The sequence below is a fragment of the Meriones unguiculatus genome, chromosome 7, assembly GCF_030254825.1.
Source record: "Meriones unguiculatus strain TT.TT164.6M chromosome 7, Bangor_MerUng_6.1, whole genome shotgun sequence".
In the NCBI taxonomy this organism is placed as follows: Eukaryota; Metazoa; Chordata; class Mammalia; order Rodentia; family Muridae; genus Meriones; species Meriones unguiculatus.
This window is the reverse complement of record NC_083355.1, coordinates 45752496-45780233: the sequence shown is the minus strand read 5'-3', so window position 1 is coordinate 45780233 and position 27738 is coordinate 45752496. Positions and strand designations below refer to the sequence as shown.

The following is a 27738-nucleotide window of genomic DNA, read 5'->3' as shown; positions in this document are numbered from 1 at the left end:
CATCAGCCCAACTCAGGGCAGTTAGGATGTTCTCCATCAGGTGAATTACAAAATCATCACAGCCTGCCTTGTTTAGTCACAAGGTGTGGCCTATCCTAGCAAAGGTATGGTCTTGGAAAGGAGGACTCTGAAACCAAGGCAAACCCTTAAAGAATGGACCCCTAGAGGCCGACTGCCTACCGCCCTCCCCACGGCTGCACAGGGATCCCAGCGTGTTGGGCTGTTTTACTGTTGTTCTGTTGGGGAGTGGTTATTTTGGTTTGGGACAGGGTCTCACTACATATGCCAGGCTCATTTCAAAGCCATGATCCTCCTGCTTCAGCCTCCTGCGTGCTGAGAGTCTGTTCTTGAAGTCAGGACTGCCTTTAAAGCTCATCTCCATTTTCCCATGGTCATGTGTCGGTAATGTCTTTAACACTCGGGGTATAAAAAAAATCTAACACATTAGCTTGTCAATGTCTTCCAGAGGATCACCCTCAAGTTGTGTGTATTATGATTAGATGTTTTTAATGTGCTTGGTCCCCTACCTTTTTTTCCCTCTGAGTGTAGGTATTTTGACTGCACATACGTTCCCCACCCAAGCAGAGGCCCCAAGAAGGTCTAACGTTGTGAACATGGCGGTTGGACTCAAACCTGGGTCCTCAGAAAAAGCAACCAGTGCTATTAACCGCTTGACCATCTTTCCTTCCCGCAATACGCTCGGATACCAGGAGCCTAAGAGGACCTGGAAGGTCTGGGTCTCAGGCTGGGAGATCAGGACAGATCTCAACATCCCTCTTCCTCCCCACAAAGACGGGTTCCTTGGGTCCCCACCCAAGGAAGGAATCGATCTCAACGGACTAGATCACGACGCCGCTAGGGTCGTGTGCAGAAGCAATGTGCTGAGTCACTCAAACCCGGTACTAGACGAGCTGTGTGCTTAGAACACACTGGCGCTCACCCAAGCTCTGGGCCTACGTCCTGGAGAAACAGCTTTGGCAAATAGCCCTGCCCTCCGCAGGTTCAGTGGGCGGAGGACCTCCGGATCTGTGCATTGTTCATTCTCGCTCCCCAGAGGAACCGACCAAACAGGGACACCCACCCCGACGGCCTAGCTCAGAAGCAGTGGGTGAAAGACCGGAGTTGGCTGAGCACCCCATCCTGCCCGCGCGCCCCATCCTGCCCGCGCGCCCCATCCTGCCCGCGCGCCCCATCCTGCCCGCGCGCCCCATCCTGCCCGCGCGCCCCATCCTGCCCGCGCGCCCCATCCTGCCCGCGCGCATCCTCTGGTTCTACAGTCTGCGCGCGCCATCCAGCGGCCACGTCCGGAATCCTGTGCCACTTAGACAAAATCCCGGGGCTGTGACCTCTGCAGTTTTCCCCAGTTCCTGAAGGAAGTGTAACGCTGCCGGTGTCTGCTGTGCCAAAGAGAGGAATAGCAGCCCCCACCCCGTCTCCGACCTTCCCTAAAATTAAGTTATTCTTCCTCACAACTGACTCGTTGGCGCCGATTCCCAGCTCGCTGCATTTTCATTTGCAGAAGCATTTGATACAAGGATGTAAAATGAAATTCTAGAACGACCAAAGAAAGTCATATAATAAAACAACACTCCTTGTTGACTGGAAAAACAAGTATCTCTGTAAACGATGATTGAACACAGTAAAAACTCAAAAAAGAAAACAAGGAAGGAAGAACAGATTTCACACTGAAACAGCGTGTTCTGTTGATGGTTTTATTTAATGTTTGCAGAGCCTGAGCAAACTGTAAGAGGAGGGTCATTTAATTTGGGCGGGGAGGGGGACGAGGGGAGAGACGGCAAAGCAACATTATCTCAGGTGCTTGAAAATCAAGAATCATCAAGAGCTAAAGAATTAAGAACGTTTTCCAGAAGATAAGATAAATTTGTATGAGGGATACGTTGAATGAATGAAAAGAAGGAGGTAAGGAAGGGGCTGCCTGTCTGTCCGGAGACAAATGAGAGTAAATAGAAGAGTCGTTACTAATACAAAACAAGGCCAGAAAACGCAAAAATGCCTGACCACTGAGGCAACATTAGGGCAGATAAGAGCGTTTGGAAAACCGCCTGGCCACCTAAAATAAACAAATCTCTATTTCATTGCCCTGTATCACCAAAGTTCAAATAAAATGAAGATTTTTTTTTTTTTTTTTTTTTTTTTTATGAAACCAGGAGCCAGCAACTGAACAGAACACGGGGGCCATGGCTGTACTTTCAGAACTCTGGAGGTAAAGTCAGTGGATCAGGACTTGCAACCAGCCTCAGCTAAACAGAGAGTTCCAGACCCTCATTAGCAATTCATGACCCCATCTAAATTAATAAACAAACAAGCAGACCCTGAAAGCTGATCCTAGAGTAAGAATAAATTAGCCACTAAATCACAAAGAGGTTATTCTGGCCAGCACTACTGCCTCTCCAATATATATTTTCTTCTCCCTGACTAATAAGCCTCACTTTGGGTGATGGAACTCAACTGTGGACACAGGAGGAAAAAAATCACATTCTTTAAATTTTTGCATTTCTTTGCAAATGACAAGTATGAAGACACTAGTCTCTGAGGATGCTGTCTCCTCTGATACAAACTCAATACCTCTCTTCTTTGTCCTTTCCTAACTGGGATGCAAAGACCAGAGGTGTGACAACCACTTTGCTCCATGCGGTGGTGGCCAACAGACTGATAAAGAGCACATGCTAAGGAGAATGATGAGGAAAAATGGAGAAAGCCCGGCTCTCTGGTGAAATCATTGAGCCCCTGGACTACCACACCTGAGGGCTTTGTATTTAGACAATTTAGAAGACAAGGGAAAAGCAGGGCTGGAGCGGGGTCTCAAAACGTGCTTGCTGTGATAGAATGAGGGCTGGAGTTCAGTCAGAATCCACTTACATGCTAGATAAGCATGTCAGCTGCCATTGCCCAACAGTCCGAAGACAGAGCCAAGGGATCCCTTGGGCTAGCTGGGGAGTAGAACCAGCTGGAACTGGAAAGCTCCAGGTTCAGCAAGAGACCCTGCATCAAAAAATAAAATGGAGAGCCACTGAGGAAGAAACCCAGTGTTGCCTTTGGACCTCTGCATGCACATGAAGAAAAAGGAAAGGAGGGGAAGCATGGCTCTCACGCAAAATAAGAACAAACATGTATTGTGCTGGCTACTAACGTGTCAACTCTATACAAACTATACATTTGAGAGGAGGGACTCTCAATTAAGAAAATGCCTGCGGAAGATCAGGCTGTAGGAATGACCCTAGGGTGTTTTCTTAATTAGTAGTTGGTGGAGGAAGACCCAGCCCATTGTGGGTGGGGCCATTCCTGGGCTAGGACCCTGGATTGCATTTTTAAGAAGCAGGCTGAGAAAGCCATGAGGAGCAAGCCAGTAAGCAGCACCCTTCCATGCACCAGCTCCTGCCTCCAGGTTCCTGCCCTGGTTGAGTTCCTGTCCTGGCTCCCTTCAGTGATGTGCTACCATGTGAAAGTGTGAGCCAACTAAACCCTCTCCTCTCCAACCTGCTTTGGTCACGGTGTTCCAGCATAGCATAGTGACCCCAGCTGAGACTGTATTAAAGATCACCAAGACATTACATTCCAAAGGTTAGCCACATTTACTACTAGAAACATTGAAACAAATGTGCAAATTGTCTTTTTCTTCGAGGTTGTGACAATGGGAGAAAGTTGTCCCTTCAGACATAATTCTTTTGCATGTACACAGACTATTATCACTTGCTATTATTTATCTGAAATAATAGTAGAATTGTAAGATGACTCCAAGAGAATCTGAATCAGATAACCCAGGAAGGTTATGCACCGGACAATGCAGTTTTCATTTGAGAACAAATTATTCCCTTCCTGTCGCTTGAGTCAAATATTCGTTCATCCCTCCAAGGTATTGTTAGTTGATGATTCTTAGTTCCTGTAGCTCGGCAGATTCTTCACTGACACAACAGATAGTTTGAATACACAGGGCCTTCTTCCAATTTGCATAGAGAATATAAAAAGCCAGGAACAGTCTGAAGGAGTATTCCTAACATAAAGGGTAAAATAAAAGCCCCTTTATTTACAATTAAACGCACAACAGCAACCAATGGCCAAAGAAAAGGGGAAGGGACATTAGAGATGCATAGGAAAAGAAATGCAAATGCCTCTGCACATAGAAAATAAAAATGTTCAGCAACATCCATGAGTTTTATAAAATGCAAATTAAAGCTATGATAAACAGGACAAGCTTGTTGAAGGTGAGAGAAATAAGGTGTTTTCATGTGTTGTGAAGGGATACATTCATATTGCCACTTGGAAGGACAATTTGGCAAAAATAAAAACCTTAAAATATTCAAAATGCATATAGCTTTTCTCACAGTAATGCCATTTCTAGGCATTTATCCAATGGATGTTGCTTGCCTGCATATGCAAAAACATACAAGAGAAATATTATTTGTACAGCACTGCTTGTAGCACAAAGGGTTGGGAAGAAAACAGTTAAGTAACCACATAGGCATCTATGAAGTGGAACACCATCCAATTATTTAAAGTAATGAGGCAAGGCTGTAATCCCAGCATCAGGAAGCAGAGGTAGGAGGACTGCCACAAGTTCTAAGACAGTTTAGGCTACAGAGTGAATCCAGGACGGCCTGAGCAACAATGTAGAACCCTGCCTTAATTACATTGAAAAATGAACAAAGCAGTCAGGTTTCAAGTCAGCAAGGCTGTGGGAGGACAGTGGCAACATGCTTGCCGTCCTGACGAATTTTATGTCAACTTGACACAAGCTAGAGTCACCTGAAAGGAGGAACCTCGGTTGAAAAATTACCTCCAGAAGCTGCAGCTACAGCCTACGGGGCATTTTCTTAGTTAATGACTGATGGGGGCGGGGGGCAGCTCCTGGTGGCTGATGCCATCTCTGGACTGGTGGTCCTGGGTTCTATAATAAAGCAGGCTGAGCAAGCCATGGGGAGCAAGCCAGTAAGCAGCCCTCTTCTGTGATCTATGCATCAGCTCCTGCCTCCATGTTCCTTCCCTGTTTGAGTTCCTGTCCTGACTTCCTTTGACAATGAGCAACAGTATGGAAGTATGAGCCAAATAAACCCTTTCCTCCCCAACTTGCATTTTGGTCATGGTGTTCCGTCACAACAGAAACCCTAATTAAGCATGCATGAGCACTGGGTTTGATCCCAAGTGTGTGTGTGTGTGTGTGTGTGTGTGTGTGTGTCTGTGTACATATATATATATATATATATACATATATATGTAAGACAAAAATAATTAGAAGACCTCACAATTTCAGTATTTAAACAACTTTATTGATGTTTCTACTCACTAAACAGTCAGACATTTTTAAGTTATCAACATAATCCAGGTTCTCAATAACCCTTTATAATTAATAAGCAGACTCCACCTACAAATCTGTTCACCATGGCTCTTGAGCTGTCCCCACCATCCACTGGGTGATTTGTGGCAACTCTGTGTCCCAGTTCTACATCCCATGCCACTTGCTTTAATTATCCCTGTCTGGGCTACTTCCCATCCAAAATCCCATAAATACGTGCACGTGTTTTTCATCTGGGCTGCCTCTCGCCATTCGCTGATCGTCAGAGCAAGCTCCTCCTGGCCACGGGGCTCTAGTCATGCTAAACCCTTGGCTGCTCTGCTCTCTTCTTCCTCCTCTCCTGTTCCCCTCCCATGATCCTCCTGCCCCCCCCCCAGCCCCTCGAACCTTACTCTGCCTACCTCTCTTCTGCCCTCCCCAGATGTAGGCATTTTTTATTGGCCAATCAGGGGTAATCTGGAAGCCAGGTTATACCGAATCACTTTGGTTACATGAGGGCTTGCTCATAAAACAGTGAGAATCTGGGGGGGAGGGGCAATTAACATCTGAACACATGGTGGCTCCAGATCAGCCACCACAATTTCCCCTTTCTGTCTGATTTTAAAAGGCCATTTTTTAGTAATAAACAGTATACAGTAAAAACATTATGAAATAATCAGGAAACCCATATATAAAAGATACATTCATAAGTTAGTTTATTTGTATTTAGCAACTTTGAAGAAAACGTTATCTATCATATCTTGGAGAGCCTAAAGTTCTGTACCTAAACTATTCTCTATCATATTTTATATTTATCAACCTAAAAATGCCTTCTAGATCTAAACACCTTCTTAAATCCTAAACAACTTAAGCTTAGTTGTAAGACTATACCTATTTGGTCTTCAACCCCATCAGAGACTTGAAGGGAATAAAATTATTATCTGAATAAACAGGAAGTGCAGGCAACAGCTTCCAAAACTAATAAAAATGACAGAGACCGTTCACTGCCTGGACGGTCACCCAGATATTCCTCTATAATGTTGGAGCATCATCGTCAGCCTTCTGGCCCACTATATCTGACAGACATATTTGCGAAGCAGCGACTTATAAGGACTTGCTTACCCTGTCTCGGCAGATCTTGGCAGTCAACTTAGTCTGTGTCCAAGTCTTGTCCATTTTTAGACAGCATTTTGTCTGCAGTGAAGAGAAGGCATTTCTCCCTCCCTGTGGCTAGCTTGCCACATTTGAAGCCATCTCCTAATGGAGATTCTGTGATGCTCATCTTCTTCTTCCAAGTGGAAAGGGGTGTTGTCACAGGAGGTGATATGCCGCAAGTCAAAAAGGCCTTAAATTAATTTTTTAAAAATCTTTAAATTCCAAATTCTTCAGACCTCTGAGGTTTTTGGAGCTCTCTATTTCATTCTTACATACTGTGCGATTATAGATATAAACAGGCAGATGTTGCTTGTCTCTAGCTATTTACTCTCTGTTAAACCTAGGAAGCTTATTTCTGTTATAGACTAGGCTGGTATCTGACATGACCGTGAATGTTATTGACTATTGACTTGCATCACTTAATTATCCTGATCAGCTTGTTATTACAGCTTTAAAAGGACTGGAAGTAAACCTTGTATTTATAAATGAGTTGTGTAGGTCCGATACTTCATACCAGAGAAGAAAAATGTGTGTGTATCAAAATTAACTTAAATTTGTATCCATATACAATACTCTATACAATGTATCAAAATTAAGAATAATGATGGTTCTAACGTTGAAGAGCAGATCTGACAATCTAACACTTATCTTATTATTCCTGTATGATATTTCTATATTCCCCCTCTTTCCTTTCAACCTGAGTCTAAGTTTCTATACCTATTTTTTTTCCTGATCAAGACTATTAATAACTGTAACCAATTCCCCTAAATGACAACAAGCATCCATGGCCCATTAGAACAACCAAAATGTATCTACCCCACCTTAAGGGAATGGGACATTGCTCTCTTTCATTCTTGCCAATTTGGGATGCCTTTTGAGGGGCCCAAAGGAAATTGGGGAAAACTGGTTAATTCTTAAAAAAATTAGCTGTGACATTTGTTGTCCAGTCTGTGGGTGTTGTGAAAGTTCAGGCTTAACTGAGTTCTTGTTTGGAACAGTCTGAAAGGCCTGACCAACTAAAAACAGCAGCTTTCTCTGAAGCTGTCCTGCAAGCAAACTTTGAAGGAACAGCGACTGAAGCAGTCGCTGAGGCAGAACAATGCAGGATGCTGGAGTATCGTCTGTTAGAGTCTCAGCATCCTCCAGAATGAATCCTGTCATGTCCAATGCAACTTTGCTGCTATCTAGTTCTTTTGTTCTGAAAATATATAATTCCTCATAAGCGATATACAGTTCTATGATTATAAATGTATGGGCTGTGTGATCAGAAGAAGACATCTGTCTTTCTTTAACCCAGTCTGGATTGTATACCGAACTCTAATACCAATCTTCAATCATGCCATATGCAAGGGTGGCATCTGATAATCAGCCTTGAGGATTTTGTAGCCAACAAGACTTACTGGCTGTGCATAGCTGATGTTCTGGCTCTTGCCAGCCAGTCCTGGCTCTGTTCAGTCCACTCTGTTCTCCACCTGCCCACAGCAGGCTATATTTTGACTGCGGGCATGCCTAAGAGTCTCTTTAAAGAAGCACTTAAGAGACTGCTTTAACCTGGAAGTTTTTAGGCTTTAAGTTTGGGTTTTAATTGCTGTTAAGTTAGGTGCCACTATATTGTAGAAAGGGGCTATTAATATTTACTATTAATACATGTGTTTATTACAGTGGTTATTTAAGCTGCAATCATTTCAATAAGGATTTTTAGTTAGATTTTTAATATGCCTTATACATTGGAACTGGGCGGCAACTCAGCTCTCTGATTATCTCCAGCTCAAACCCCCATGTCACTTGCTTTAAGCATGCCTAACTAGGCTAATTCCCATCCAAAACTCTCAAGAACACTTGCATATGTTTCCCTCTGGGCTGCTTTTCCCCGTCTCCTGACCCTCCGAGCTCCTCTCAGCCACTCGGTTCTTCCTTCCACTAACCCATGGTGACTGCTTTCCCTTCCTCCTCTCCTGACCCTTTCTCCCCCTTCCTCTTGTGATCCTTCTCTGCTCCAAGCCCTCGAACCTTACTCTTCCTAGTTCTCTTCTGCCCTGCCCAGGTGTAGGCATTTTTTTATTGGCCAATCAGGGATATTATTTTTGGCAAAAACAAACAAACAAACAAAAAAAAAAACACATCATTTTTGTTACATGAGGGTTTGTTCATAGAACAGTAAGAACTCCTGGCAGGGGGAAGCAATTAACATCTGAATACATGGTGGCCCCAGATCAACCACCATACTAACTCAGATAATCATACTTGAGCACTGGCTCAGCTCCCCTGGACAAAAAGTCTTCAGGGAGATGCTAAGAAAGCTGGCCTACCAGTTTAGGCCCCATCACAAGAGAAAACCCCCATTGTAACTTGAGGAGGGAAGGTTTAATATAAATGATTATTAACTATAAACTTTAAAAACTGTCAGAAATGGCACTGTTGGAAATACAGCCACTTCCCCTAGAAGGAGAGAGAGTGCCCCAGGAGAAGCTGTCCCACCCAAGGACACTTTGTTCCTGGAGGGAACAAAGCATGGGTGCATGCCAGTGGAATTCTCTGGAAATCTATCGTCTATTCCCAGGGAGGTGTCTCACTGCAAACAATCGGTGCCAGCCTGCACGGCCACTGACGATGTGAAGACAGGAGGGGATTTGGAGGACAGGCTGAGAGCAGAGAGGCTGGCCACTGTGAGCCGCAGGACCTGGGCACTGGACGGGCTATGTGCATGAGTCCTGTGGCATCACCTGGGTCCTGTCATCACCTGCATCCTATGGCATCACCTGGGTCCCCCGTTTTCATCTGAGTCCTATGTCATCAACAGGGTTCTATGACATCACGTGGCCAGAATCTGGTTGTGAAGAAGGTGCCCGCTGGTAGGAGCCAGTTCTCAAGGGTGCTGCAAGAGCCTGCCACAGAAGCCCCTGAGTGTCTCCAAGGAGCACAGGCAGATGGGGAAAGAGCCTTCTGCAGGCCCTCACTTGCACCCGGCTAAAACATAGCTATGGATCTGGGCCCATTTTCACCATCTAGACAGGGAAGAGGGAATTTAGTAATTGGACTTGGGACTAGAGCAAAGCTAATATACAATTTCATATATGTCTAATAAAGCTTTTTAGCTGTTATAAACCCATAAATAAAAAGCCAACAACTCAATTTAAAGAACAGATAAAACAAGCACATGCAAACACATACAACATAATACACACATACACACATATACAACACAATACTCATATACACACATACATACCTACACACATGCAATACATACATGCACACATACACACACACAACACATATACACAGGTACGTGTATACGCATACAACACACATGTATGCACATGCACACATACATATATACACACAACACATGCATTCACATACATACAACACATACACAACACACATATACACATGCAAATATATGCATGTATACATGTGCATATACACACAGACACACATACAATGCACACAGACACACGTACACATGTGCAACACACAGACACACAGACAAGGCACACACATGGACACACACACAGGCACACATCCTTTCCCAGTGTGCTCACTCTTGTGCTTGAAGGGTGAAGTTGAATTTCACCTGTACCCCACAGTCCACTTTTCTGGCATTTTCTTCATACCCTTTATTAGTAATAAATTCTTATAAAACCCAGAGATCTGTATTTTAATTTTTTACATGTTTTAAATTAGTGTGTGCATGCATAACCGCTCATACATGCATGCTTGCCTGAACATGTGTGTGCCAGTCAGGACAATTTACGAAAGTCAATTCTCCCCTTCCACCAGTTGGGGGACCCAGAGATCAAATTCAGGTTCTTCAGGCATTTAGGCAAGCACCATTGAGCTCCAAACCATCTCGCCAGCCTGCAAAATGTCCTGACTGGCTACACACATGAGCACACACACACACCACGTAGGCGCATATATATGTATGTGCAGTAAAACCCGTCTGATATCCTGCACAAACTTGCTATTCCCAAAGCAGGCTCGCCAGCACCTGCCTCGCTGTTTTCACAGGACGCTGACAGGGCGGCTCGGTTTGCTCGCTTCTCTCGAAGGGCTGCTTTGTGTTATTATTCTGCATTATGGGTCAGCTCGCCTGCTTGGGTCTAGAGTCTGCCCTCCTCCTGCATCTCGTCTGCCTCTGGCCCTGCTAGCACAGGAGACACTTGACAGGTGGGTGTGAGCACGGCAGATGTCCTGTTCCTGGGGCCTCGGATCACATCTTTCCTCTCATCATCTGTCCAGACGGTTGTAGAAGGTTTGGAGAAGGAAGCACAGCTGCTCTTCATTTTAATAGCATCTCCCGTCCCTTCAGCCTCTGACTTTTCCCACCAAAATCTCTCCATCTATTTGCTCATGATGCTGATCCTTCCTTCCAACGCTCCTATTCCAGGTGTATGCCATCCTCGAAGCCGTCATCCATCTTCATATCAAATCGCTCCTCTCAAGCTTCCTATTTTAGGACTCGTTGGCTGGGCTGTTCTCTTAGGTAGTTCCCTTTGACTTTCCCACATATTCTCCTGTAGAGAATATGTATTTTCCACCTGTGCAATAATTGTGAAAAGAATTCCCCTAGGTGAGGGATAGATTCTTCTCTACCCTATAGGCTGGGGACAGGCTTCTGAGCCTGAGACTACTACATGAGGAATATATTTTTAAATGGAGACCGGAAGCTGAATCCATGGTCCCCAAAGCATCAGACTACAGCAGAACATGTCACATGCTTATCTGAAAATGAACATCCCATGGGGCACAGTGGCGCACGCCTTTAATCCTGGCCCTCGGGAGGCAGAAGCAAGCAAATCTCTGTACTTCAAGGCTAAACTTGTCTACATAGCAAGCTTCTGGCCATCCAGGGCTACATAATAAAACCCTGTCCCAGAGTCCTCCCCAAAAATTCAGATCCCTGGGCCTTGCCCATGAGTAATTGAATTGTAACACCTTAAATAATACCTGAAATGGGCATTTTAACAGATTTTTTAATAACTTTTAGACAGCCTGAGACTGAACTGCTGGAGAAAAATTCCCTGAGTGGTGTTTTTAAAGGAGCAGCCTCTGTTCTGCGGGTGGAAGATGACTGTGCTGAAAGCTAGAGTCATCAGAGAGAAAGGAGCCTCCGTTGAGGAAATGCCTCCATGAGATCCAGCTGTAGGCATTTGCTCAATGATCAGATGCGGAGGCCCAGCCCCTGGTGGGCGGTGCCATCCCTGGGCTGGTGGTCCGGGGTTCTATAAGGAGGCAGGCTGAGCAAGTCGTGGGGTGCAAGCCGGTAAGTAGCACTGCCCCACGGCCTCTGCCTCAGCTCCTGCCTCCAGGTTCCCGCCCTGCTGGAGTTCCTGCCCTGACTTTCCTCGGTGATGAACAGTGATGTAGAAATGTAATCAGAACAAACCCTTTCCTCCCCAACTTGCCCTTGGGTCATGGTGTTTCGTTGCTAAGACAGTGGCCTAAGGCTGAAAACAGAAAAAATAAGGTTTCTGCACAGCCCGATGCAGCTATCATTTCCACCCAAGGAAAAGAGACAAAACATCCTGTCTCCTAGATCACTGCAATCAAGTGGCTAATAAAGTATCCACATTTCCTCTCTGGAGCTCAGCTCTGGATCCCATGAGTGGCTTCCCCGGGAGCACACAGTGCACCTTGAAATGACTGAGAGGGATGCTGGAGTGGACCACAGCAGTGACTCTCCAATGCCACACTTCAAATCAGAGGGTGACTGGAGTCACTGGACACAGGCAGAGCCTCAGAGCTGTGCAGAAATGAGCCCTCAGAACAAGCACGAAGAGCAGCACCCCACCTCACCCCCAGGCAACACAGAACAGTTTATTGAAAGGCGTGGCTGTGTTAGACTTGTGTGAGACCAGTAACAGGTCAACAAGACTGGGCTCGGGAACACCCAGAGAGCTTATAAAACAAAACTTTGGATGTATCTCTGAGGGACATCCAGAATCAGTTTATTTGAAGTAGTAGACCGGGGAACCATCCTTCTCACCATGGAAATGGGGAACCCTGCAATGGTGGGGGGCGGCTGAAAGGAACAAGGTAGAGGAAGGACAAGGTCATTCTCTGCTCAAGCTGGCCGATGTCAGTCTCCACCTGGCCTTGAACCTCAGTTCTCCTGACTCTCAGGCCCTCAGGCCCTGGCTACACCTACGCCATCAGCCTAATAGACCCTGAGGCTTGGCTTTGACCTCCATTGAAGCCAGACTCCCACAGGCTGCTCACGCCCCGTGTCTGTTTCCCTTGTGGTAACAGCCTCATGGGCTAGTGGACGCCTGGACTGAGGACTCCGCAGGGGCCTTGAAGAAGTCCGCTACCTCGGCCACCTCTGCGCAGTGCTTGCCCCTACACCATCTCTCCTGCAGGCATCACACTCACAGATGTTCAACCTCCACCAGCTCCCTCCCCGTTCTGCCCCACAGGCCTTCCCCTGTCTCAGTGTCTACAGAAGGACACTAGTGGGAGGGCAGACCAGCCCCTAAGCAAAGAAAATGCAGCCATCAAACAAAGGAGACTCTATTCAGAACTGTAAGGAAATGCAAACACGACAGAGACCGGTAGGGATTCATAGCCAAGTTTTAAGGTGAGCAGTTTTCTCAGGTGGAAAATTATCAAAAGAAACTCGACTAAATCTCAAGGCCAAAGAAGTGCCCTGAATGGATGCTGAGGGCGGGAAATCCTTAGCTAGTTTAGACTTTGTTTTAGCTTGGATGAGGCCTAGTCAGAAAGTGAGCCCAATGGAGTAAGAGAAAAGTTTGGTTGACAGAGTCCATACAACAACCCAAGGCAAGGCAATTGTCCCATGATGCCAGGCTCCACCAAAGGGCTGGTGAGAAGAACTTTGAACTGAACATGAGGTTTAAAACAAGCTTTGAGTTTGAGCTGAAATGGGGTTGTTTCAATGACTGATAACAATCAATCAGTGCAGAGTTACAGAACAGGACCCCACCAGACGGCAGGTGGAAGAGGGCTGGTCAGAAAAGCCTTCCCCGATATAGAAGGCAGAACAATGGACCATAAGATGGCCAAGAATGCTCCAAGCTATTAGATCTCAGCACACTGAATAATTTGCCCAAGATCACAATGAAGTCCCCAACAGAGACTTAAATCCTGCCTCTTGCCTTCAAATCTGCACCCAAACGGTCAAGCAAAGCACATGTGTGAGTGCAGCCCCTATGAGTCAGAGGAAGGTTCGAGGAAAGGCATTCAAGCCGCAGGAGAACCGAGAATCTAAAGAGGCAAGGGAGATTGTAGGAAAGAGACAAGCCAGTTAGTAACAGGGCTCTCACCTTGAGATCCAGAGGCTGAACAATGAAGTGTGTGAAGGACTGACAGGAGGAAACAGTGAGGAGTGGTGGAGACAATGCGATCCACAGGTCTCCTCAGAGGCAGCTGGAGTCAGCACTCACCAGCCCACGCCTGAGCAGATCCAGTAGGCTTTCTTAAAAGAGAAACAGAAACTCCTTTTTTTAGGTTATGGCTACTTTGACTGTGTGTGCATGTGTGTGTGTGTGTGTGCATGTGTGTGTGTGTGTGTATGTGTGCATGTGTGTGTGTGTGCATGTGTGTGTGTGTGCATGTGTGCATGTGTGTGTGTGTGTGTGTGTGTGTGCATGTGCGCGTGCATATGTGTTGTATGTGTATTTGGTGCATACATGTGAGCGTATAGGTTTGCACTCCTATGCACACATGCAAAGTCCAGGGCAGGACACCGTTTGTCTTCCTTCCTCGATCTTGACCAGGCAATAATGCCTGGAGACTGAGTCTCTCACAGGAAGGCTTCACTGACAAGCAAGTTCTCAGTATCTTCCTGTTCCTGCCCCTCCCCCAGTATAGGGTCACAGGCATACGCGATCATATACAGCTGTTTGTGGGCGCCGAAAAGTTGAACTCATAACCTCATGCTTACAGAGGGAGCAATATTACCCCCAGCACCAGGTTTGTTTATTTTGTCTGTTTGTTTATAACATAATGTTTATAATTTTTTAAACAGGTTCCCACCAGCTAATACCCACCCTCCAGGGAAAGGCCCCCCTGAAGTCTGGTGCCCCACTCCAAGAAACGTGAACTCTGATGGACACAAAATATGTTATTTATTGTCAATTTCTGCAAAGACACATTTAAGCAACAAAATATACATTTGTCAACCTTTTAGAATTTGTTTTATACATTAACAAATACAATGTGCTACCATAGCAATAAATTAAATGTACACTATTTACATTACATAGGCAGTCTGGATCTACAAATCACCCCCTCACTGAGAGGAAGCAAAGAAAAGTCATCGTCACAGGGGTCACTTCCAAACTACACCTCTTAGGTTCTACCACACAAGCATCTCTTCACGTGGAGACACCGGCACCCTGGGAGCCGGAGGTCAAGGGGTGACATCACAAGGAGGAAGAGTTGGCAGACAGCTAAGGAGCAGGGAGGGGAATTTCACCCTTTCACGTGGAAAAGTCACAAAGCCAAAGACACCTAATTCCAGTCTTCCAGCCAAGCACACTATCTCCTGGTAACAGTCGGGCCCAGACCAGAGCTCGCCAGGCAGGCTGCCTTGGGCTCTGGGCGGTGTCTTCTTTCTCCCAAAGGGGCTCACAACCCAGCTGAAAAGAGACGTGGGATTGGTGTCGGCAAGGAACTGGTGGTGCCTCTACCGGGCCATAGGACAGCCTTGCTCACCCTACCAATCTGCCCCTGCCTTCGATTGAGCGGTGACTAGAAGCTGGAGGAGAACATGGGGGGGGGGGTCCAGAGCATGGCTGACTAGCCTGGTCCCAGCTAGCCTAGAAGCCATAAGCTCGGCCTGAACCCAGGCTTTGCCCCACAACACAGCTGTCTTTACGGATTAAGAAACAAAGAACAAAAGGAAATGTTTGAGTTGGCACCTTCAAGGGTCAAAGCAAGGAAAACGAAACTGGCTGAGTCCTGCCTCGTCGCCTGACATGGACTTTTAACCCATCTCCATGTTCAAAGCGGGGAGGCCTGGGGTGTAGCTCAGCAGCAGGGTACTGTCAGCATGAGCAAGGCCTTGGGTTCATCCCCAGCACCACCAGAAAGAGGAAGGGATGGAGAGAGGAAGAAGACAGAGCAGAGAATTAGCTCTTTCATCGCTTTCTATCCTGACTTAGAACAAGGAAGCCAAGGGTAGCCAAGGAATCTTTGCCCGAGTTATGTTGCCCAGTCACTGAAGATACAAGAAGCACTTTGCTGGAATCTGCCCCACCCCTCCATTTCCCTCACTCAAGCCTCAGGGTCCTCACTGACCAAGATTGTTCATGACAAAAACCAGCAGAGACCGAGGCCCTACCAACGCCCTCCAACCCCGGCACCTCCCTGCAGTGCAGAGACCCCAGCCACCAGGCTTCCCTAAAAACCGGGCCGAGCCCCATGACTGTTACTCCACCAACAGCAGGTACAGTTGACACACAGGAAAGAACCAAAAGCTGTGAGTCTTGTGACGGCTTTGCCACTAGGTGGCTGTGTGGCCTCAGGCAAGTTCTTTCTGCTCATCTGGAAGATGGCGTGGTTGGACGAGAGGCCAACAGAGTCCAGAAGGCTTGAGTATCAAATGGTGCCCACAAAACTGAGCCACAGATTATTTTCCAAGAAACACCATTTGACATTCATTCTCACAGACAGACTCTAGCTAAGACTCCTCCCTGGAGCTTTCCCACATCTGTTTTGATGTAGCCACAGAGCTGGGGGCATCTGGGTACCTACTCAACCTGCAAAATAGCTTCTTCAGTGACTCAGGCAGACCCCAAGGCCAGAGTTGTGACCAAGAAAACCCCTTGTGGAGGTAACAGTGAAAATGTCTCCAAATACAAGCAGAAGCATCGTCTACAAAAAACCAGGCCCATAAAGGGGCTTCAGCAAGACTTTGAGCCCTAAGACTAAGTACAGCCATGAAAGGAAAAACTGGAGCAGAGTGTGGGAGGAACAGTCTCCAGTCCCGAGGGCTGAGAGGAGGCTGGGCCCTGCCGTGGCCTCCCTCCCACTCAGCAGGGAACTGCAGTGGGGCTGCTTGTGTATACTCTGGAAGCCACAGGATGGACCTGCCAGCTAGAGGCCTGGGCAGAGGGCAGGGGCGTCTCAATTCCTGCTCAGAGGATCTCAGCAGCAAACCAAGGGTGGGAAAGATCCCAGCCCAGTTCCTCTCAGTTCCTCTGGACACAGTCATCCACCCTGCTCACTGGCCTAGGAGCAGGGCAACACCTGGTCCGGAGGCCACACCTGCAGGCAAAGTAGCCAAAGCAGTGTAGACAAGGCTTGTAAGGTTTCCAGACAGTGCGGGACAACCTGGAAGCCCCTCAGGACCCCCAGACCATAATGCAACACACCGCAACCACTGAGCAAAGGTAAAAGTGTCCAACCCAGAGAAGGGAGCCAGGGACCTATGAGAGTTTCAAAGAAAACACAGTTTGACCTTTCAAGTTCAGGCGGAGACCTGCCAGCAGAACACTGCCAGAATCCACCCGCCTCCTTCCAGCAGTGGGTGCCACTGCGCTGGCGTTTGTTTAATCAAAGCTAAACAGATATTCTGCTGACCTTCTAACTAGAGCAAATCTCACCAGACTAGTATCTCACGTAAGCAGGTTTCCCAAGTAGAGTGAGGGGAGAGGTCGTCCTCCCCTGAATGCAACAAGTGTGTGGGAATGAGGGTGGAAATTGTGTTCAGTGGTGGGGACACAGTTACAATGCCAGCCCCACAGCCTGCGCCATCCTTCTGTACTGTGGTTTGGGAAGAAGAGCCTACGCAGACAGAGAACCTGGTTGGAAATCTCGTCATCTGCTCACTGAAGCAGGGCAGAACCTCGCAGCCCTGTGCCACAGGCCTGTGTGTACCTAATGGGGTGGGACCTTCAAACACCTGCTGTTCAGACCCAATGTTTAGCCTGATGGATGCTCCACCCTACACCCAAAAGCAGAAGAGCCCTGCAAATGGGGAAGGCTGAGGAGCCAAAGGGGCCGGGCTCACCCAAAGAAGGTCATGGCAAGGAGCACAGACGGCCTGTGGTGTGTAAAGCACAGGCTTGTGGGGCCCAGCTTCCAGGAGCCCTGACAATGGACAGCTGCCTGGGGAGCTGCAGCTGGAGATGGGAAGAGGAGGACTGGGAACTGAGCCTAGAAGCAGCTCCCAGGCAGTACCGGGTCCCTCACAGATGCTGGGGACACAGAGGTGGAGGGACACTGTACTGTATCCAACACTAAGTTCAAGCACCACACACTGGAATGACCAAAACTTGCCAAGTCCCCCCAGCTACAGCTCTTCCCTCTCTCCTTCCTAAGGGGAGCATTGAACCACGTCTTTTCCAAATTCTCACAAAAGTGGAAACCTGGACCCCAGGGGAGCCTTCTCACCCAGAAGCTTTCCTCAACCAACAAATATCCCTGCACTGGCCGTCACTGGCTGTCTGCTCCCACCAGAGGGATCAGCAGCAGCTTGTGTAAAATTAGAAAAAAAAAATAAAAAACCTGGAGACCACAGCCAAGGAAGCATGCAGCCAGGTTCTGGACACACCCAGCTCTGACTCTGACCTTCTACCAGGAAGCCCTCTGAGCCCCCTGAGGAAACTCTGGCAGCAGGGACACAGCCCCCTAGGCCTGGGCCAGCAGATGTGTCACAAGTGCAGTGAGATACATCCTGGAGGCTGCTGGGATATCCCTGGAAAAGCAGCCCTTCCGCCATGTCCAGGAAGGCACTGTACTGTGACCCAAGACAGACAGCACCAACTAACCATTCTGCGGTTACCTCTGCTCCCCACCACACAACCCCCTCAGGGCACCCTGGGACTCGGAGTCCCCCTTGCCCAACTCTTTTCCTGCAGGTAAAACAAGATAACAGCTGACTCAGGTAGCTGGTCACATCAGGAGGTCGGGAGTACGGGATGGAGCTTTCAGGTCTGTTGGAGAAGGAGCCGGCAAGGCCATGGCCAGGTCAGGACATGGTATGGACAGCTAGTCTGCTGAGCAGGAGGCCAGTGAGACAGCAGGCCTCAACGGTCAGAGCAGTGATGGCACCCCCAAACTGCTGGAATTAGGAGCCTTCTGCAGGCAGAATCAACGCTTCCCTGAGGAGATAAGGAAGGGGAGATGGAGAGCAAGCACTGGATAAAAAAGGGAAGAAAACATGCCCGTCACCTGCCCGTAGCTACACTCAGGACAAGGAGGGCACCCAGTCAGGGTGCCTGGGTTCAGACCCAGAAGTATGTAAGCACTGTGAGAAATGACTTCAACATAGAGTGGGCTCAACTGCACCCTTCCCCTTGGTCCCAACTCACTCATACCCCTGAGAGACCTCACTGAGTAGGTGGGGCCAATGTGTCTCAGGTGACTTCACTATCAGTTCTCTAGTTTCTCATGCCAGGAGCTGAGACCACCTGGGATTCTCCCTCATGGCAATGCCTGCATAGGGGCATCTCATGGCATCTGGGGGAGATATATGCCAGCCTGGAGCCCTAGCCAAAATGCAAGAGAGACAGACTGCCTGCAACTGGGAAAGCAAGGGGTAAGCTGAAGAATTCCTCCCTCTGGGGAAGGAAGTGAACTTCCCCTTTTAGCTTTTCCAACCAGCTCTGTCCAGTGTGGGTATCTATTACGATGCCGATGGATAGCCATCCCCAGCACCTCCTTCCCCACAGAGCTCTGGAGATGTCCTTCTTGTTCCTCAGCTGAGGATGGTCTCTGGCCACTGTCAGACACTCACCTTGAACAGGAGAAGGACTCTGCTTTCACATTAGTGACCCTGTGTAAGAAACACAAAAGCATTTTTCAAAACCCAGACAACAATGGCCTCCACCTGCAGCTTCTGTGCCCTTGGCATTTGGAGCTCAGGAAGAAACATGGGCTCCCAGGGGCCAGCAGCACCATTTCACATCTAGGCATGGCTGGCTGTGTGCAAGAATGTGGCTCTGTGACAGGAGGCACGGCAAAGGCGGCTGGTGAGCCTCCAGCTGGTGTCTGCACTGAGTAAGGACAGAAACCATTCCCCCAGATGTGGTGGCGCAGCCTTCCCTGCCTGCCCTGGGGACCCTCAGGAGCACTCTCTGAAGTCCAATCTCTCTCCAGCCCACTGGGGGAAAGGCTGGCTGTGGGTGAGGGGTCCTGGGGTGGGGCGTAGGGCTTATGCGGCCATTCCTTAGCTTGCTGCACCATCCTTACCGCACTGGAGCTAGCATGGCTGAGTTTATCAAAGCGGAATTTCAGGTTTGACCTCGGGGAGTTTCTGCTTTTGGCATCTAAGAAGAGAAAAAGGATGTGGAGCCTGAGGGATCATTCTAGCAAAATGAGAACACTGAGTACAGAGACCAGGGAAAGGAGACGGCAGCCTCTTCCCAGAGCATGCTCACTGAACTTGAATTTTGAGAAATATTGTGCCTACTTACTAAATGCAGGTCACCTTTAAATTAAGTATTTTCAAAAATAAATTATGGAAGCTCATAAGTAAACAAGCCATATTCAAGGAAGATAATGGATACCTAAAATTTGTCATTTCCTCATTATCTTACCGTGTTTTGCTTACCCCACTTACATCTGCTGTATCCCTCCACCAGACACTCACTAAGGTGGTAGGCTACGCATCTCACCCCAACACCAAGCTCAAGCATATCACAGTGTGAGATCAGCTCTGATGGCTGTATTACGACTTCTGAAGTTAGTTAAGCATGGTGGCCCATGCTTGTAATCTCAGCACTCAGGAGGCAGAGGCAGGTGGATCTCTGTGAGTTCCAGGCCAGCCTGGTCTGCAAAGCGAATCCAGGACAGCCAAGGCTACACAGAGAAACCCTGTCTCAAAGGGAAAATAATAACAAATGATGTAAAGCTGAAATCAGGCTGTACCTGCCGTCACTGCACTGACTGATATGAGCAGCTCGGGAGCCACTGCTCGCCAGTGCTTGAGGACCTCGACCAAATTCAGCAAAGAGGCTGTCTGTATCCCTGACAAACGAATGCTGTCTTCCTAATGTAAAATATCAACGGAGGCAAGAATAGCCACCGACGCCCACACGGGAGCCAGCTCTGACGGTCACCTGCAGCCTTGTACTGGCTACAGGCACCAGAGTTGGGTGAGCACCAGTGAAACTGTTCTGTGAGAACCTCACAGACACCTAGGACTGGCAGTAAAGAACACTGCATATTTTGCCATTATTTGCAAAGTGTGTTTCAGATCCATCATATTGGTAAACTTTCCTGTGCCCATGTATAAAGCATACACATGCATGTATCCACACACATGTCACACATGTATGCATGAACGCTGTAAGAGCCTCCCTAAGTGACCCTGATGATTCCCTTTTTATCCCCAGAAGCCTCACTATGAATGGCCAGTGACCAGGCATCGGCAATTAAAGAAGAGCCCCAGCCCATCTCTCTCCTCTTAGCTTGCCTCTCCCCACTCTCATTGGAGCAGCTAGAAACAGGTTTCCAGACCTCCAAGCCCACCCTAGCATGGGATTACGGGTCAGAAGCAGGATACAGCCTGGGGGTGCAGTTAGCGCAGGGAAAGATTCCACAGCCATTTATCCAGTCCTTTTGATATTTATTTACTGCCACAAAGGACACAGTTTGGTGGTAGATTATCTGTTCACCTCATCGATATTTACCCAAACTTTAAATAAAAAAAATCAGGAAATGTGTGTGGCTACTCCAATTTTACAAATGGGAAAACTGAGGGTCGGGAGGTAAGCTAACCATTGCCAAAGCTGAGTCCATCTCAAGAGCTGCCGTGACCACAAGGAGAGGACGCTGTGAGTGGCTCCATCAGCTGGAGAGCCCTCGCAAGGGCCATTGCTTTTACCCTGCTCTCCCCTGTGTCTCACTACATCATCTTTTTGACATTGTTTGGTCGCTACCCAGTGATACCAGCAGAATCTCAATCCCCCCCACCCCCGCCAGCCATTGTGAAAATCAAATAGAACAGTAGATATTGCCAAAGTCCCTTGGGGAGCAAGATTATCCCTAGCTGAGAACTGGCTGGCCACACTAATGTTTTACTGCAGTCTCATCAGACACATTTGGGTTGATGGTTGTGTGCTGTTACAGTGTATGCTCATCACATCATTGTGGGGAGCCAAGGAAGTCCTGAATGAACATACAAAGAGCAGATGAAGTCCTGAGGACATGCGCTTTGTTGAGCCAGACAGATGTCAAGAACCCAGTGCCTTAGCCCCATGGAAATGACAAAGCCTCCCCTACCGTGGTGAGGCTCAGAGAGACGGAAAAGCCCTCCTCTTCAGAGTGTGAATGTTGACAGCGTGTAAGTACGAGTGTTTACAAATGACTGGCCAGTGTGTGCAAAACCTAGCAGCTCCCCCTCCCCCTCCTGTGCGTGTACAGCCTGAGAGTGCCTGCCTACAAACACCTCCTGTGAGCCGAACCCCTCCCCACAGTGCCCACCGGGGAAAACTCATCTGTCACACTGGGCACTTGGTTGGCCCTGGGAACTGACCCCTGCCTTTTCCTCCAACCTGATACCTCCTACTCTAATCAACTGTAGGGATCTCAGAAACCCAAAAGACACCAAGCCCGAACTACCAACCCCAGTAAGTTCTACACCCCAGCATGCTCTTCCATGACCCCGACTCCCCTAGGTGCCCCCTGTGCCTCCTCACCAGCCCCCACCAATCCTTCTCCACTCAGCATGCAGCTGCCAAATGGTCTTTCTCAGTGCCAGGTAGCGCTTGCAGAACCTTCAGTGGCTTTTACCAACAATGCCTGAGCCCTCCCCATGCCTCCTGGCGGCCACCTCATCATCTCCATAGCCCTGTCCTCTCTCTCACCTCCCCATGACCCCACTGCACTGAACCTCACTCACTCCCAGAGCTCAGCCTTTCATTCCTCCAGCCTCCTCCACTGCCAGGCGTTCAAAAGTCACTGCTGTGGCATTGCTACCCTGTGTCACTTGGTAGTGACAGGGTAGGGTAAGAGGTGAGAAAGCATGTGCAGCTTTCTAATCACCCAATCCTGTCTCCTCCACCATGGGATCATCATGAAATCGTGCAACCCTCAGCCTCAGTTTCCCCATAAATAAGAAGATAAGAATAAGATGGGCAGATGGAGTGAGCTAGTGGAGGTGAATGTCCTGACATCTTGGAAAAGGAGAAGCCGGCCAGTTCGGCATGGCTGGGGTACATGCCCTTGAACAGCAGTCAGGGCACAGCTCTGCCCTCCCAACTACATCATGCACACCTCCACACGCCACTGACCTGTGGGACTCCGGCTCATGATGATGGGAGTGGCTGCGGCCCCCAGGCTGGGGCTCTCGCCACTCGGGGACGGGCTGTAGATAAACACCTCCTGCTTGAAGGGCGAGGTTGTGGATGGCTGGCTGCTCTGGGGAGGGAAACTGGGTGAGCAAGGCCAATGGATCCCCAACAGCCCACAGCTGTGCTAAGATGGAGCACCAGAGCCACTTCCCGCAACCCTACGTGGCACTTCTGCCCCAGCCACGGTTACCTTCCCTGACCTCTTTGCTCTCTGGTTGGTGGCCGCTTGCACGGACAGCCTCCCCTGCTGCTGCTGAGCAGCTAAGACCGAGTCCCCTCCCTCACTCCCTCGCGCGGTGGTAACAGCTGCACAGGCCACCCCTCTACGTGGTATTATTTTAGAGCAGGGCACAACCAGCTCGGCCCGGAGAGCTGGTCTCTGATTGAATGAGACACACTTACCCCACTGTCACACTCCTCCATGGCCTCACCCTCCCCTGCTGTGCTGCTGAAGCTGCTGGTGCTGGAGGAGGAGCGGGAGATGTTGGCCCGGCCATTCTCCTTCAACTTTATGAAGGGCCTGCAGAGAACAGGGAGCATGGCAGACTGAGGGAGGCAGGCCCACCCGAGCTTCCCACAGCCGCTTCCCCAGCCAGATGGTCTCAGTGTTCCGGAGACTTCAGCTTGCCTAGAGGCAGAGCACATATGCCCAGACTCCAAACGGCTACAGCCAGCCTTTCCCAAACCCCGACTCTCTTACTTCTCTTTGTTGGGACAGATTTCTGGAGAGCTGGGATTTGATGAGGTCTCAGACTTTATCTCCTGAGAAGAATGTCCGCCATCTGGGGTTTTGGGAGTGCTGGAGGCACTGTCACTAGAGGAAGGAAAATGAAGAGCAGTGAGCCCGGAAACCAGGCACCCCTTGTCCACCTTTCGCCCCTGACAGAACTGAAGCTGTGGGCCAGTACACAGAGCGCAGCCACCGCTTCCCTTGTCACCCAAACCTCTGAGATTGCAGAGACAGAAGAGGTTTCTGCTCCCTACAATAAAGGTCAGTTAGATTCGTGGTGATGGACCAAGGCCACCAAACAGAAGTCCTGGCTTGATGGCCTCCAGCCAAAGTCTACCCCTCTCCCGTGCTGGCCATCCCACCCAGCCCAGCTATGGATCGAGGTGGTCCCACAGGGAACCATTCACACAGGAATCAACCCAGTACCCATGGATTCCTGAGAAGTCCTGAGGGGAGGGGGTGGCACCTACTGTAATGACTCTAGAAGACATCCTACAGGTGACAAGGCAGCCCTGGGTGCTGAGGACTAAAGGGATACTGTAAGCCTAAGCACCCAAGAGCTCCCTTCTCCTGCAGTTCAGCAAAGATCACAATTTCCCTGTACCAGATCTGGGACCAGAACAGCTTTGTCATTAATTCACTTGGTTTTTTTCTTTAATATTTCTGAACCCCAGGACTACTGGTTTCTTTTTCTTTTTAAGACTTATTTACTTATTCATTGTTTCTGTGTTTGCCTGCATGTATGTAGGTGCACCACATGCGTGCCTGGTGGACTCATGGGTCTGTACGAAGCATTGGATCCCCTGGAGCTGGAGTTACAGATGGTTGTGAGCCTGTGTGGATGCTGGGAAGCAAAGCAGGGTCCCATGCAAGGACCCTTCAACTACTGAGCCGTCTCCCCCGTCCTTCACTGCACTTTTTATAATAGCAGAATTAATGAGGCATAATACACGGGTCACACAACTCATCTATTTATTTTTAAAATGTTCACGGGACTGTGCAGCCCTCACCATATCTAATTTTAGAGTGTTTTAAAGCCTCTTTTTAAAAAGCCTGGCTCCTCTGTAATCACTGCCCAGCCCCGCCCCTAACCCATTTCTTTCTGTCTCTGAACTCTGCCTCGTATGGACACTCCACGGAAATGGGACCTGGCAGCATCTGTGGTCTTCACACCTGCATTCTACTAGCCCGTGTTACAGCCTGCATCACTATCTCAGCACTTGCTATTCACCGTGAAATAACATCACAGTATGAGGCTACACTTATTCATTTGGATTATCCAGTCCCCAATGGCAGGCTGTCCGGTTGTCTCCACTCTGAGCTACCACGAATAATGTTGCAATTACTAAGCATGTGCTGGTGACTGGTGACGTTACAGACAACCGTTTTCAAGCCTCATGATCTCTCTATCTGCACACTTGGGGGTGGGATGGTGGGGCCCTGTGGGAACTCTAGTTTGAGCCCTTGGAGGGCTGCCCCCCTGTTTTCCAAAGCAGATGCAGTATCTCACACCCCCACCAGCAACATGCAAGCCGTGCCGATATGTCCACAGCTGCCCTAACACTTGTGATTTACCTTTATGATCACAGGCACCCTGGAGGTGTTAGTGACCTATATAAACTGTGTGTGTGTATGTGTGTGTGTGTGTGTGTGTGTGTGTGTGTGTGTGTCTGTGTCTGTGTCTGTGTCTGTGTCTGTGTCTGTGTATAGCATACCCATGTTCATGTATGCACAGGTGCTTTCATCTGCCTGTGCCTGCAGAAGTCAGAAGTCAGGATATTTCTCCAGAGCTTTCCACCTCATTTTCTGAGACGGTCACTCACTGAGCTCACCAGCTGACCAGAGAGCCCCAGGGACTGTCCCGTCAGCTCACTCAGCTTTTCACATGATGCTAGGGATCCAAGTCCTCAGACTTGCCCAACAACATTATCACTGAGCCACCCTCCCATCCCACCGTGCACTTTGGTGAGGTTGCCAGTGACCTCCTGAGTGTCACACCACGGGGCTGGGTCACTACAGTGACCGTCCCTCCATGACAGACGGGAACGTCTTCCCTCCTGGCTTTGGAGGCCTGCCTCACATACACCCTGTGCAGTCTGTCATCTCTCTTCCTTCCCAGCTGTTTTTGCCGGCACCTGACCTCCTTGTCTGTGAACACTGGGGCTCTCCACACTCTCTGAGGAGCTATGCAGATCCATTCAGTTTCTCTGCATCAGAAACTCTACCCCGTCAAGGCCCAGCTCCCCAGGGCAGCCCTCCTAAACACGAGTGGCAGGGTTGGGGGGAGGGGAATACACCTGAAGTAAGGCCCTGACACTGGAAAACCTGTCACCATACTTGGGCACCTGACAGCTATCAAGGAAAAGAGAGCTAACAGGCCCTGTAGCCGAGACAGAGCACAGGCCCTGACAATTACCATCGTGTCCGGCTGTCCCCCTGGCTGTCAGAGCCCGAGTGTAGGCGGGGGAAGAGGCCCGACCGCCGCTTGATGGGGCTCCTTGACTGGTTCTTCACGGCTGCTGCGGCCACTGGAGGCTGCCGATAAAACCGCCACAGTGAGTGTGTGCCCACGCCTTCTTCCCATTCCTTCGCTGGTCTTGTGAGACCCTCCAAAAAATAGCAAGGAGCTCAGACCCCAACACTTGAGCTGCTCACAGTGTCTTTCCCGTTCTTAAGCCAAGCCGGTGGCAGCAGAGCCTAGAGCTCCTGAGGATGAAAGGCTCACCACAGTGGGGCCAGATGCCGAGCTGGTCGGGATGATTGAAAACAGGGTATCACGGATTGAAAAACCTAGGGAGCCCTGGAAGTGGTCAGCTTCAACCTTTCACCTCACTGGTGAGAAAGCCGAGGACCAGCTATGTCAAGATCAGGTAGCAGTAAGGACCCAGAGCTCCTGACTAGTAAATGAATGGACCCAGGTAGGAGTTGCAATAATAGACCAAAAGAGAGCCGCTGAACTGAGTCCACACGCACCAAGGGGCAGTGCCCAGGGGGCTGGCCAAGCTCTCTGCTTTGTGAAAGTTTGAGCAAGAAGGCATGGAAGCCGGAGCCTGCCAGGCGTCTAATGCCAGCCTTAATGCCAGTCATGTGCTATGCCACTTTGGGAAAATGATCACACTCACTGGGCCCCAGTTTCCCCATCCACAGGAAATCACCCTGCTCTGCTGATACTATGATGTTTTGGAAGAAACTAAGTAACAGATGTGAAAATATTAGGCAAATCAAGCCATTGCTCAAGGCCATTTATCATAAATGATCTTAGTGAGTCTATTCTGCTATTTTTATTTTTCAAAGAAAATCCCAGTCCATACAAGTCAAAAGCCTCTTGCCTTATTAATGGCTACACAGTTCCCTCACCTGCCCTTGTGTGAGTCAAGAGGCTCAGAGACCCCCAGGGCGTCTCCATGAAAACTGAGCACACCGTGATGAAGAGGCTACATTTTGTATCAGAAGGTCCTGCATTCAAACCCTAGGTCTTCATCTTAGCTGGGTGACTTTTAGTGAGTGGCCTAACCTCTCGAGCCTCCTTTTCCTAAAGTGTGTGTGCTCCTTTCTAACGGCGCGTCCTCCTGTGTCTGCTCAGGAGTTCAGGTAGGATCTGTGCCTTGGTAGCCAGCTCAGTGCATGGCACAGAGCGAGCTGGTGTGGCCACTGCTGTCACGAATAATTAGGTCTCCCTCATGAGTCCCCAAGCTCAGTTCTTAAGGAGACTCAGAGAACAGTTCATAGTACAAACTGACCTGAGGGCCAACCGGCATGGACGTGCCGCAAGACCATTGTCATGGGTGGGGCTGGGTCACCTCCTTAGTAGCATCAGCTCCACATCCCATCATCCAGCTTGCCCTGATAGAGTTACCTCGCCCAAACCTGGAGCGAGACACACCCCTCCCCTGCCCCATGCTGGCCCAGGGTCCACAGTACTCACCGAGAAGGTGGTCTTGGTGACCTCCATGCTGTTGTGGACAATGCCCCCACTGAGACTGCCAGGAATGTTGCCACCATGCAGCTTCCTCTGGCTACCTACCATGGTCTCCATGGAATGGCTGCGCACACGGATGGCTCTCTGCAAGGCACGGGGAGGGACAAAGGTCTGAGCGCCAGCACCTGGCCCCTCTGAGGACTCTGCACACACATATGAACGTACACGGTGAATGAACACTAGCATGGGCACACGGTCACGGAAGTCCACATCTTGGTAATTGGTGTTTGCAGAGTTCTATAAATTCTGTGCAGGCAGGGTCTGAGGACTCACTGCTGCAAGGTGGGCCAACTGTAATTGTCATCTTAGAGGAGGG

General features: G+C 49.0%; 1 protein-coding gene across 13 annotated transcripts in view; it reads right to left on the bottom strand.

Annotated features, from left to right (window-relative positions):
• Positions 1 to 14519: 14519 nt before the first annotated feature.
• Rap1gap2 (RAP1 GTPase activating protein 2) overlaps positions 14520 to 27738 on the bottom strand; it is a 223270-nt gene continuing 210051 nt past the window's right edge. For 12 of the 13 annotated variants that reach the window (XM_060387325.1, XM_060387323.1, XM_060387324.1 and 9 more), the window contains 8 exons: positions 27369 to 27506; positions 25860 to 25978; positions 23414 to 23527; positions 23116 to 23233; positions 22654 to 22780; positions 19610 to 19686; positions 19155 to 19193; positions 14520 to 18519 (listed from right to left, as the gene is read on the bottom strand). In XM_060387325.1, the coding sequence (XP_060243308.1) occupies positions 19185 to 19193; positions 19610 to 19686; positions 22654 to 22780; positions 23116 to 23233; positions 23414 to 23527; positions 25860 to 25978; positions 27369 to 27506 (702 nt within the window). In that variant the 3' untranslated portion in view covers positions 14520 to 18519; positions 19155 to 19184. The remainder of the gene's footprint in view (positions 18520 to 19154; positions 19194 to 19609; positions 19687 to 22653; positions 22781 to 23115; positions 23234 to 23413; positions 23528 to 25859; positions 25979 to 27368; positions 27507 to 27738) is intronic. The other variant, XR_009592920.1, reaches the window with a different exon arrangement.